This window comes from Onychostoma macrolepis, chromosome 15, assembly GCF_012432095.1.
Source record: "Onychostoma macrolepis isolate SWU-2019 chromosome 15, ASM1243209v1, whole genome shotgun sequence".
NCBI classification, from domain to species: Eukaryota; Metazoa; Chordata; class Actinopteri; order Cypriniformes; family Cyprinidae; genus Onychostoma; species Onychostoma macrolepis.
The window spans coordinates 16,767,060-16,778,994 of record NC_081169.1 but is presented as its reverse complement, the minus strand read 5'-3'; the positions used below and the strand labels follow the sequence as shown (position 1 = coordinate 16,778,994).

Sequence of the window (11,935 nt, the reverse complement as noted above, 5' to 3'; positions counted from 1 at the left end):
AACCTTTCCCCATTTGTCATTTGGATCCTTTGTTTCCTCACTGACCACCTAAGGCAATCAGAGGTGGTCTTTTCTTTTTCAAAGATTATTCTGAGACACTTCCTGCATAGCAAAAGGACACTTTCATTGTCATTGAATCCTGTATGGGTGTGACATTAGCGGAAAACTTGTATAATATAGCTGCATTCCCAAAATAGAATGTTTTTGTACATCCTGCCAGATTCCCAAGATCTGGGTCCAGTTTTCATGTTGGAAATACACAATACTAAAATTGTTTACCATAAAAATGGTATATGTGACCCTGGACCACAAAACCAGTCTTAAGTCGCTGGGGTATATTTGTAGCAATAGCCAAAAATACATTGCATGGGTCAAAATTATCGATTTTTCTTTTATTCCAAAAATCATTAGGATAAAGATCATGTTCCATGAAGATATTTTTTTAAATTTCTTACCGTAAATATATCAAAACTTCGTTTTTGATTAGTAATATGCATTGCTAAGAACTTCATTTGGACAACTTTAAAGGCGATTTTCTCAATATTTTGATTTTTTTGCACCCTCAGATTCCAGATTTTCAAATAGTTATATCTCAGCCAAATATTGTCCTATCCTAACAAACCATACACCAATGGAAATCTTATTTATTCAGCTTATTTATTCAAATCTCAATTTTGACACTTAAGACTGGGTTTGTGGTCCAGGGTCGCATATAATAAAATGTGTATAAAATTGTCCTTATATAACCCTATAAGGAGGGTTAAATAGAAATGAAGGGTTTGTTAGACAGGAATAATCCAACAGCTTCCCACATGCACCTTTACCCAATCTCTCTCATAACAATCCCAAACACAATACAATGTAATCCCCAATCCATATTTCCTCTGTTCCACATGAAAGCAGCAATCACGCTGGAGTGACCAGGTTAAATGTAAAAGGAAACAGATTTTGTTGCATGTAGAAACCCAGCCTAAGCCTTAATGTCAAACAAACAAAGCTTAATGTCACATGGTGCCTGTAATCCTGACACTTGGTTCGCAGCACTATAAAAACATGCTGGCATTAATGGGACAATTTCAGTGTCTATTCTGAAGGTATTAAGAATATACTGAGAACAATAGCTCAAGTGGTGCCAGCAGTCTCTGACTAGGCAACACACCCAACTGGAATTGTGCCATATATAGGCTTTGTTTATTGCATTACAACCCAAACCCCCATTCAGCCATAATGCAGTTAGAAAAATTGAACTCTGCCTTTTTTTTAGAAGGGTCATATAAAGCTAATATGATTATATAATATAAATTTAAGGTGAATCTGTGGTTATGAACTAAATCAAAGCAATTTGCAGCCTACTTCCAATCTGTCAAAACTTTTTTATCACTCTGAAACTAGTAAACTACCCTATTTTTTATCTTGTAAGCAATGATTGAACTAAAAGCCAAATATTTGTATTCTTTTATGTACTTATAACTTGTGTGCGTTTACAGTTTAAGTGAATTTCTTAAAGGTGCAATCTTTACATTTTAGGTGTTTTTTTATTCATCCCACGCACATATATATATATATATTTAATTATTATTTTTGTTTTATTTTTTTGATTAACTGGCTGTGACCATCATGTGTTTGCCTTCAACATTTGGTGTCACAGCATTTTTCCCTCAGTGGTTTGACTGTATGTACATTGTGTTTGTTATATTACTAAATTAGCGTGTTTCATTTAGATGTTTATGCTCTGTAAAACAGTTGAACACTGGCGGAAGTGCTTTATAAAAATGAAATGCATTATTATTAATAGTAATAGTAGTAGATTATTCAACTGTGCAACACGGCTGGTCATGTGACGTAAACAGCGACACCCATGAGGGGGCGACCCGCTCCGTGTAAAATAAAACTGCTTAAGAACACAAGTATATTTCGTTTTCATCTCATGTGAGTAGATATAATTTTAATAATATTTCTTAAAAGTGTAGTTCATTTTTTTACGTGCAAAACTTCCCCTACCAGAGTTGAATTTGCTTTATACAAGTAATCCAAGCATTTAGGCTAATGTACAACAGCTGTTAGGAACACGATTAAAAGAGGTAGGAGACAAGTCCGATATATTACAGCATCAGCCTAAAAGTATTGCAGATATAATATCTTCTGGAGAGGGCGTTCCTTCTCTAAAACAGGGATGATTCACGGGCTCGAGCCAGTGTGTGATGCGACTGCACACAGAAAACTATCTGACAATCATTCATCACTATAGCTGTTCTGTGGCACACCACTGAAATGAGCACAAAAATGCATGAGTCTGACAGGCGGATGCAGGTGAAGAGTTGACTGCGAAAGAGGATCTATTGCATAATCAGACGGAGCACAAAGAGAGGCAGCGAGGGCGCTTCATTTTGAACTATGGCGGCAACACACCACATTCTTCTGACATAAATTTTGATTATGAGAAAACGTGCCATCTTGGAGAACAGCGACGAATTACTGGATATGAGGACAAAAACCATCCTGCCTCAAAACTTTGGAGTTTAAATAGTCGCTACCAGAGGCTGTCTGCATTTCTAGGCTACTACCTGTGCTATCAATTAACACTAAACTGTCTCGCTTCTGTCATTTGGTAGGGCTTTTGGAGGTAGGCTATTTGTTTGTGCAGGTTACTCAACTGCAGTCTCAGAAGCCGTTCAAATGCTGGAATGGATTGGTGCTGCTTGTTTTATGGTTTTAATGGCCATGCTCTGGCCAGTGGTGAAGTGTATTGGAGCGGAGAGTCACTCCACGCTGCTGCTTCCACGGCGAGAGAGCAAAAGATCCGCGGAGAGATGCGACTCGAAACTAGAGGGACAAGGTGAATCAGACGCGCTCGCCTTGATCTGCAAACCCTCAGCATTGGCAAACTACCTTCTCAAACATTGCATGAGTTTTTGCAAGTCTTTATCGATACCAAAATGGAACTGGCGAATGAGTTCGTCTCTGCAGACTGTTTTCGGCGCTTTGTGGCCGTTTGACTGTCCTGTGCATTTCATCCGAGATCATTTGCAGCTGAGTGATGATGGACTCGTGGCGTTGGACTGGGCTGTTGTTGGTGCAGCACATCACAAGAGGCGCAGGACGTCCAGTAATTCCACAAGTCCAGTTCTGCTCATCATTCCCAACTCTTTCGGGAAAATCACCAGGAATGTGCTAAAGGTAACTGTCTTGTTCAAACATTCTTCCCTTTTTAGGAGTTAAGAGTGCGGTGCGCTGTTTACTGTAAATTCCATATCGTTTATGTATTGAAAACACGAAAAAGCTATTTTACTTCTAAATACTAAATATCTATCTATCTATCTACACACACGTGTTCTCTTTGACCCGTACAGAAGATCAAAAGAACCAGTTATGATCTTTTACCTTTGATAGATCTTTAGTGCTTAAATGAGTATTCTCTTTGACACACATTCAAAAGCTCAAAAGAACCAGTTATGACCTTTGGCCTTTCAGCCTGTTATGCAGTTTAGCAAATTCATAAATCGAATTTGGATAAAATGTATATTATATTTTCACTATTATAGGGTATTATGAGACTATGACCCCTTGGTATGTAATTTTCACCTAAAATACATAGCAACCAAAACATCTAAAGCAGTTTCCTAAACACTTGTATAAAGCTTTTTTTGTTGTTGTTGCGACGTTAATTTGTTGGCCAATCCAAATGTTTTTTTGTTTTTTTTTAAGAAAAGGAGCGGCTGTTGATTTTAGGAGTCAGAATAAAGTCTGTGGCTAACAGTACTTGGGCACAAAAAAAGAAGTATTTTTCAGTCTAGTCCATATATTGTGCATGTACAGGTGATGCCTCAAAAAAAAAAAAAAAAAAAAATATATATATATATAATATATTGGCTTACATGTGAAACCATTATGTCAAAACATTTTGCTAGGGGTTGTATGGGGTGGGGTTATATTTAACGGACATGAGAAACATTGTTACTGTACTGAAAGAGTTCAAGAAATGTACTTTAACTTCGGATAAAGCTGTTGAAACAATAAATAGGACTTAATCTTGTGCACGACTCAATCTGATTCAGATGAAAGTTCTCTACCGTATTCACTATAGTAAAACCAAACTGGCTAAACTACACCCAAATATAGATGAAACGTGATCGTTGCAATGCATCTAAGGCAGATCTAACACACATGTTCTGGTCATCTACTAAACTGAGACAATTTTGGTTTTCCATATTTGAAATTTTAAACTCGGCATTTAATTTAAGAATTCAGCCTAACCCAATAATGGCTTTGTTTGGAGTTACAGGTGACGACATTCACATAACTAAAGATAAAGAAAATGCCTTGGCATTTGCAACATTAATAGCTAGAAGAAGAATTCTTTTTAGAGTGGAAATGCCACCTAAACTGTCACTATGACTTAGTGATGTAATGTTTTTTTTCCTAAAAACTGAAAAAATCTAATATTTTCTAAGAGGATCAACCAGAACATTTTACAAAACATGGGATCCTTTAATAATCGATATCGAGAAGAACGTACTCCTCCAACTTTGAGCCCTCCCACCCCCTACATCATCTCCCCTTCCCCTCCCCCCATTTTTTTGGTTTTGTTTTTGTTGTGGGTAGAAAAAGTGAAAAATGAATGCCTTTTGAAGGTGCTTCTGTCACTGAATGCTTTCAATGTACCTTGTTCTGATAAAAATATATATATTTAAAAAAAAGAAATGTACTTTAAATAAGGCTGCATTATGCACACTCTGAGTCTAAAACTGAAGCCGTTAACAGAAAACAATGCATTACAATCAAATGCACAGGTATTAATCCTCACGGGCAAGTAGCAAATTAGTATTGAGAATACAGTGTGAAACTGGAGTACAGTAAAGGTGAAGTGAATATATCCTGTTTTGCATTAAAGAGATGATGCTGCATGACTTTTTCATTATTTCAATTATAGCATGCATGATAGACCCCCTCTCTGACTCTTTGCAGTTGAGTCAGAAGTGAGTCATTCCTCCTCACCCAATTTGGAGCTCACCCCATATTCCAGACCTAAAGCTCCAGGCAACTTTAAGTAAACTCATTAGCTTTCACACTCCATCATGGATGATTCCCAGAGAAATGTACTCCGTGCTCACTGGAACTTTGTTAGCTGTGCATTGTGGAGAATATAATCAGTGTGTCAGCAGGCTCCTCTGCTCCTTCTTTTTGTGTGGGGCATGACTGAGAGCAGTGATGGTGAAAGTATCGTTGTAGACAGATGGCATATAAAAGACAATTGTTGTAAGTCAAATGCCAAGAAGTCAGTGGGATATTTGCTCAACCATGTTTTGCGGGGGGGGGGGTTTTGTGGAAAAACTATTTGTGACACTGGGTCTTGATTAGACTGACTAAAAATGTAATTTAGCAGAGATTAAACTTTTTATTTATTTGTATTTTTTTTTTACAGAACAATGAAGTAATGCATATGGTTCCCCTTCAGTTTTATAAATTTGGCAGGGTCTGTTTCAAGGCTGTAGTATGTAAGTCTGTATGTTCAAATAGACATATTTTAAGGTGTTGGTCGGGGTTGAGCGCAAGTCCACTCTGGTTTCCATATGTTTCAGATGAATGCTATTTATGGGGTGATCACTGCATGCTAGGCGAGAGGCTGCACCCAATTTGCACATCGCAAAGCAGCGCTTTGGACTGCAGTAAGAGCTAGTGTGTTTCCTGGCTGTTGAGGGAATTGACGTAAGTAAGGGACATGAAAATACTGTGGTGAGAGGCAGATCCTGTTTCTACATTGTCATATTCATTTGCATCTTGGAACAATTACACATTTGCCATCATGAATAGAACAGAGGAATTACTGTGATCTTTCATTTTTGCTATTGTACCCCTAATATAGCATATGAGGATGACAGAAAATAACAGCGTGAAGAGGAATAGGATGGGTGTGTGTGTGTGTGTGTGTGTGTTTCAAGCCAGATTTGAAATCTTATTTCTCGTATGAGCACCACATATCACAGTGTCTGGTTAAGTTATGATATATTGATATTTTCAAGAAAAAGCTCAGCACACTTGCTCTTGGAGATGAATCCTAAATCTTTAGGTACAGTATACACAATATGTTGTGATGTTTTTGGGTTTGTTCAACTTATTTCTTAAATTTATATCATCTAAAGCTCAGCGAAATTGAACATAACATTTTGCAAATCTCAAAATGAATATTTACATTTCATACGGTATATTATTGTTGCCTAAATTTACTTAAAGATTTAAAATGATTGATTTTAGTGGTAGCCAATTTTTTTTTTTAAGGTACAGTATAGAATTTTACCATCAGCTCCACCTCAGTGTACTTCTATGTATTAAATATTCATAATCTTCTTATATTTTCCTTGATCTCACTCTAAGATTATAGGAAATTGTGATATTTTGCACTCTGTTGGATTGTTTATTTATAAGAATTCTTCAGACTTGTGAAATTTGGCGGCAGTGTTGCTGGTCCTTCCATCAAGAAACAGAATTTAGCACAACCCTGATGTTAACACAATTCAGCGACAAAGAAACCTACCGACCACATTATGGTAGCTATATATATATATATATATATATATGAGTTATATGGCTGCGCCCTGCTTCAAAATGTGTATATGTAAGAATATTTATTTTTAATTTAACTCAAAACTGCTTATTGCAGGTGTGGATAAGACTCAAGCAAAACAGCTCTGTTTATTTGCACAAGTATGACCCCTGTGTGCTGTATCTGGCATGTGACTCTTTCTGTTTTTTTCTCCTCAGCTCTGTGAGGCAGCTCTGAGTCACGGCTACCTTCCTGTGATCTTCAACCGCCGGAGTCAGAACGGGACGCCGCTCTGTACCGTGAAGCTGCAGCAGTTCGGTGACCCGACTGACCTGCGGGAAGCAGTGCGCTACATTCGGTACCGACAGCCAGCGGGCCAGATCTACGCCGTGAGTGAGAGCACCGGTTCAGGACTCCTGCTGTCCTACTTGGGCGAGTGTGGCTCCTCCAGCTACGTGACGGCTGCGGCCTGCCTGTCTCCAGTTTTCCGCTGCCAGAGCTGGTTTGAGAGTGGCTCGACCTGGCCATTCCACTGGGCTCTTGTGCTTTACCAAAAAATCTGCCTTAGCAGGTAGGGTTATAGGGAGGATCCTGTTCCTCTCACTTTCCTCAAAATACCTGAGTTTATATTCAGGACTATTTAGAAAATGGACCAAATTGTCAACAGATGGATGATGAAACATTTCAGTTTTGTTTTCAAATGTCATGTTTTTTTGTTTTTTTGTGGTTTTTTTAAGGCCCTGATATACTCGCGGTGAATTTCTGTTTCAATCTTCACTTAAAGTTAAAAAGAAGTTTGAAATACCTAAGCAGTGTTGTAGTGTTTGCGAACATCCTGACTCTGCAGACACTGCTGGTAGCATATCAACATATGTTAATATGTGGTGTGCACTTTCCTCTCAATAACAAAAAAAAAAAAAAACGTCTCCTAATAAACAGTTAAGAAAGCATCTGATCGGATATGCTTGCACAACCTCCAGTCAAGTCACATTTATGTACATCACACTTTATACGATATATTGCTGTAAAGCAATCAGCTTTACAGTATTAACATCATAAAAACAGCATAGGTGTTGCTTTCAGTTAGAATTACAACGTCAATACGATAAGGAAGTTCTCTCCAGTATGTTCGTGTTTTTACCCGCGGGCGTCTGACCTTGACAGTCTGAACAGAAGAGCCCCAGAGCACGCCTATCTATTATGTAACTGCCATGGACCAATGGTGGTTCAGAAGTTTACCAGCCACAGCAAACCTTTCCAGAAAGTTTAATGTTGGCAAGTTGTTTTGAATTCCTGGGAAAAAAACTCCAAACAAACTTAATTTTGACCTGATTTTGTTCAAAATACCATTACAACAGTTTGTTCTTCAGTTTTGCATGGAGTATATTGGGGCCTTTAATTTGTATTTTTGTTAGTGTGAAAAAAAAAAAAGTAGTATAAGTCCTTAAAACATTTTTTAAAATTTTATTTAGGATATTTTAGGCTAGATTTCAGAATAAAGTGTTTTTTATTTTATTTATTTTTTTATCCCATTAGCAATTTTTGGCTCACTAAATTTTAAATATTTATGGTAACAAAAACAAGAAAAATATTTGCCAGTCGGCAAAGAAATAAAGACGTGTGAATATATGAATTATTAGAACACTAGTATTTTCACCTGCTAAATATGGTTTTAAGTCCGTTATTTCTATCTTTTGCTGTAGTGTGTCAGTGGGAAATATCAGTTTACATTTCCAAACATTAATTTTGCCATTAATTGTAATAATCCAGTGAGATTTGTTTGCACAAGGAGTCCGACAACAGCCAGTGCTCCACACAGAGATCTGATCTGATCATCATCCAGTCTGTCTGGAATGACATGAAGAAACAGAACAAACTGAGACGGACTAAATCCAGAAGAACTGTGGAGAACAACTCCATGATATAAATAGATTTTCTTTATCAATTAACCTCTATTAACTAAATTGGTCACACCAAATGTTGATTCGTTCTTTGCGTTTAAAGTAGCTTTTGCCTTCGCTGCACTTGCGCATAGTTTTTCAGGTAGCTTTCAGGTAGCAGGTTTCTTGAAGCATCTTGGAGACGTTGCCACAGTGTGTTTTGGGACTCGGTCCGACACTGCGGTCAAAAGCGTTTTTCAAAAATTGCTTGGTGTGCCTTTAATAGCAAAATTAATGTTTGGAAATGTAAACCGATATTTCCTACTGACACACTACAGCAAAAGCTAGAAATAACTGACTTAAAACCATTTTTTAACTGGTGAAAATACTAGTTCTAATAATTTTGGCCACCGCTATGTGTATATATATATATCAGGTGTTTCTGAAATAAATCAACTCGGGGTGATCCAAATTAAAATAAAACACTGTTGCCATACCGACTAGCGATGCGTATCCAGTGCTATTGATTTCTGCGATCTGTCTAAACCGGTTGCCTGCTTAGTTGTAACTCGAATCAATGATGAAAACAAAACTCTTCCGTTGCTGCTCTTCTCTATAATGATTATACTCGATATTGTGTTAAATCCCATCTGCAGGTATAAAACAGTGCTTGGAGAGCTTGTCCACACAGACAGCTTATTCTCCAGCTGCTCTTTGAAGGCAATGGAGGAGGCACTGTTCTGTCATTCTGGCTTAAAAGGGACGACGGAGGGAGCAGGTAGCTGGGAGGCGTACTGGGAACGTAACGATCCACTGAGGGACATAGATGAAGTGGCCATTCCTGTGCTGTGTGTGTGCAGCCAGGACGACCCCATCCGAGGGGAGCCTCAGGCCACGGTACCGTTAGAGCTTTTTGAGAGCAACCCACATTTCTTCCTGCTTTTGACTGCCCACGGAGGCCACTGCGGCTTCTCCACATCAGACGAGGGCCCGATTGTCTGGAGCCACCAGGCTGTACTGGAGTTTTTTCGGGCCACCACTGATTTCTTCGCTGCGGAGGAGCGCTCCAAGCTGGCGGCCCGGCGGAGGGGTCTGAGCGGGGCTGGCAAGACTTTCCGCCATCGCAGTGTCAGCACATGCAAAAGACTGCCTGTCTGCTCGCATAACATTCACGCCATTTACAACTGGCAGAGGTCCTACACCAGATGATGATGTGCTCAGAGGGTCCCCACTTTGTTTGGGATTACGGAGAGACTGAAACAGCCAAGAACACTGCCAGAAAAGGATAAATTAGAACCCTTTGTCTGACCTGCTGTTTGTCGCAGCCAAGAAAACCAGCAGTCGAGTCAAAATATCTCTGTTTACATTCAGGACTATTCAGAATTTGGACTTCCACTGTCAACAGACAGACAGCTCCTGTCTTTGAGGATGTGAAAACATTCAATTTTTGTCAAGAAAAATATTAAAAGCTGAAGTAGAACATTAGAATTACTGAATCATAGTTTCAAATTTTCTCATTCAATGGCAAAAGTAACTTTTTAATCAGTATTTTTGATCAGATCTAAGACTAATTAGATGTCAAAATAATATTTTTTTTTTTACCACACTGGCAGTTTTTGGCTCACTAAATTTTGTAAAATTTATGGTTAAAACAAGGAAATAAGTTTAATCCAGTATATATTTTCTGAAAAGTTTTGCTTCTCAAATTTATCTTGTTTTAAATGTTGTTTTTTTTTTTTTTTTTAATGATACAAATACTGATTAAAAAATTTTTTTGCATTATATTTTGAATGGCAATATATACTTTAGCCTTAATGTTTTGTTTGCCTTTTTCAAAGGGATTGGTCCAAATGTTTCAGCACTTCATTCCAAAATTTAGATTAAACTGTTAGTGGCTACATAGTGGCCTTTCCTTTTGGTACTTTGGACGTCAGTAATATTTTGCCCTGTCTGCATTAGTGCATTCTCTGCATACGATAATGAAAAGTGACATTCTGTAATTTTCTCTGTATAATACTGTCTTTCTGAGAGATTGGTAATTTATTTAGACTTGTCTCCGCTGTAAGAGAAGGAGCCTGTGGATTCAGAGTAAAGAGTCAGTCAGCACTGCTGGGGTTTCACATGACGTCGTTCTGAGGTTTCAGGGAAAGCTGGTCACCATTGACATGGGTGGAGCTCCAACACTGATTTATTTTCCCCGTTTTTCTTTTCTGCCTTTCCTATCTCCATCTCAAAAATTTTGTAATGTCTTTCTGGTGTCAAAGCCCATTGTTTGTATGTTAAATTATCTGTGAACACGGGAGCTTTAATTAAAGGGTTTCGCCTGAACACATTCATGTATGCGAGTCAGGTTTTGTTAGTAAACTGGGCGTCAGAATTCTAGGTTATGCAACGGACTGCATGAAACAGAAATGGGATTTCATTTACTCCCACAACTGTTCCTGAGAGCAGACTCCCCAAAATGACTGTAAAACTGAAGCATTTGTTATCATGTGCATTTAGTCACAAAGCTCCATGCTATCTGATCACACAGTTCATTGGATGCATGATCACACTTTTACTGGACAGCCCCAAATATAGCTTCAGCCTGGAGCCTGAGCTCTGAGAGAGGAGGTAAGATTAGAAGAGACCGTCTCTGCAGACTCCGGCTCTGACGCTCACGCTGACAGGCAGTACGACGGCAAGCTATAGGCGGTTCAAAATGGTCTCTTCCTCTGGCTTTACTCTTCATAATTAACCTACATACCAAATCATATCAATTTTCCAGTCAGTATCAGCCTGGGAAAACATTTTTAATATACAGTCTTGGCATATGTTCTGTAATGTTTAAGATTGTACTGTAGACATTTATGGGTATCTACAGTACTGTACAGTTCAAAAGTTTGTGGTTGGAAAGACCCAAACTGCATTCATCTGCATCTATTCTGCAAAGTAAAGTAAAAACTGTAATATTGTGAAATATTACCATTTAAAATAACTGCTTTCTAATTTAATATATTTTAAAATGTAATATATTCCTGTCATGGAAAGCTAAATTTTCAGTATCATTACTCTTGTTTTCAGTGTCACGTGATCCTTCAGAAATCATTCTAATATGCTAAAGAAGCATTTCTTATTGTTATCAATGTTGAAAACATTTGTGCTGATTCATACTTTTGTGGAAACCATGATACGTGTTTTTCAGGATTGATTCATGATTTCTAATTCAAATAACGGCTGTTCTTTTGAACTTTCTATTCATTATAAAAGTCTTTACTGTCACTTTCAATCAGTGTAATGCGTCTTTGCTGAGTAGTAGTATTAGTTTATATAAAAAAAAAAAAAAAAAAAACGAATCTTACTGAACCCAAACCTTTTAACAGTAGTGTGTCTTCATTTCCCTTGAGATGTCCTAGAGACCAGAAAACTGCCCTTTTAGATCTAGCACTGTAATTTAATTGCCCTATTGTGTTCCCAAACATTTGTTTTAATGATCGATTATGTATGCCTTAATCAGTTTTAGTAATCGTTAAGG

At 37.9% G+C, this 11,935-nt stretch overlaps 1 protein-coding gene across 1 annotated transcript; it reads left to right on the top strand.

Moving 5' to 3' along the window:
* Positions 1–1,983: 1,983 nt before the first annotated feature.
* abhd15a (abhydrolase domain containing 15a) lies at positions 1,984–11,672 on the top strand. Its single transcript, XM_058745392.1, has 3 exons — positions 1,984–3,177; positions 6,760–7,112; positions 9,078–11,672. The coding sequence occupies exons 1-3, from the start codon at positions 2,677–2,679 to the stop codon at positions 9,628–9,630; spliced, it is 1,407 nt and encodes a 468-aa protein (XP_058601375.1). The 5' UTR covers positions 1,984–2,676; the 3' UTR covers positions 9,631–11,672.
* Positions 11,673–11,935: the final 263 nt, after the last annotated feature.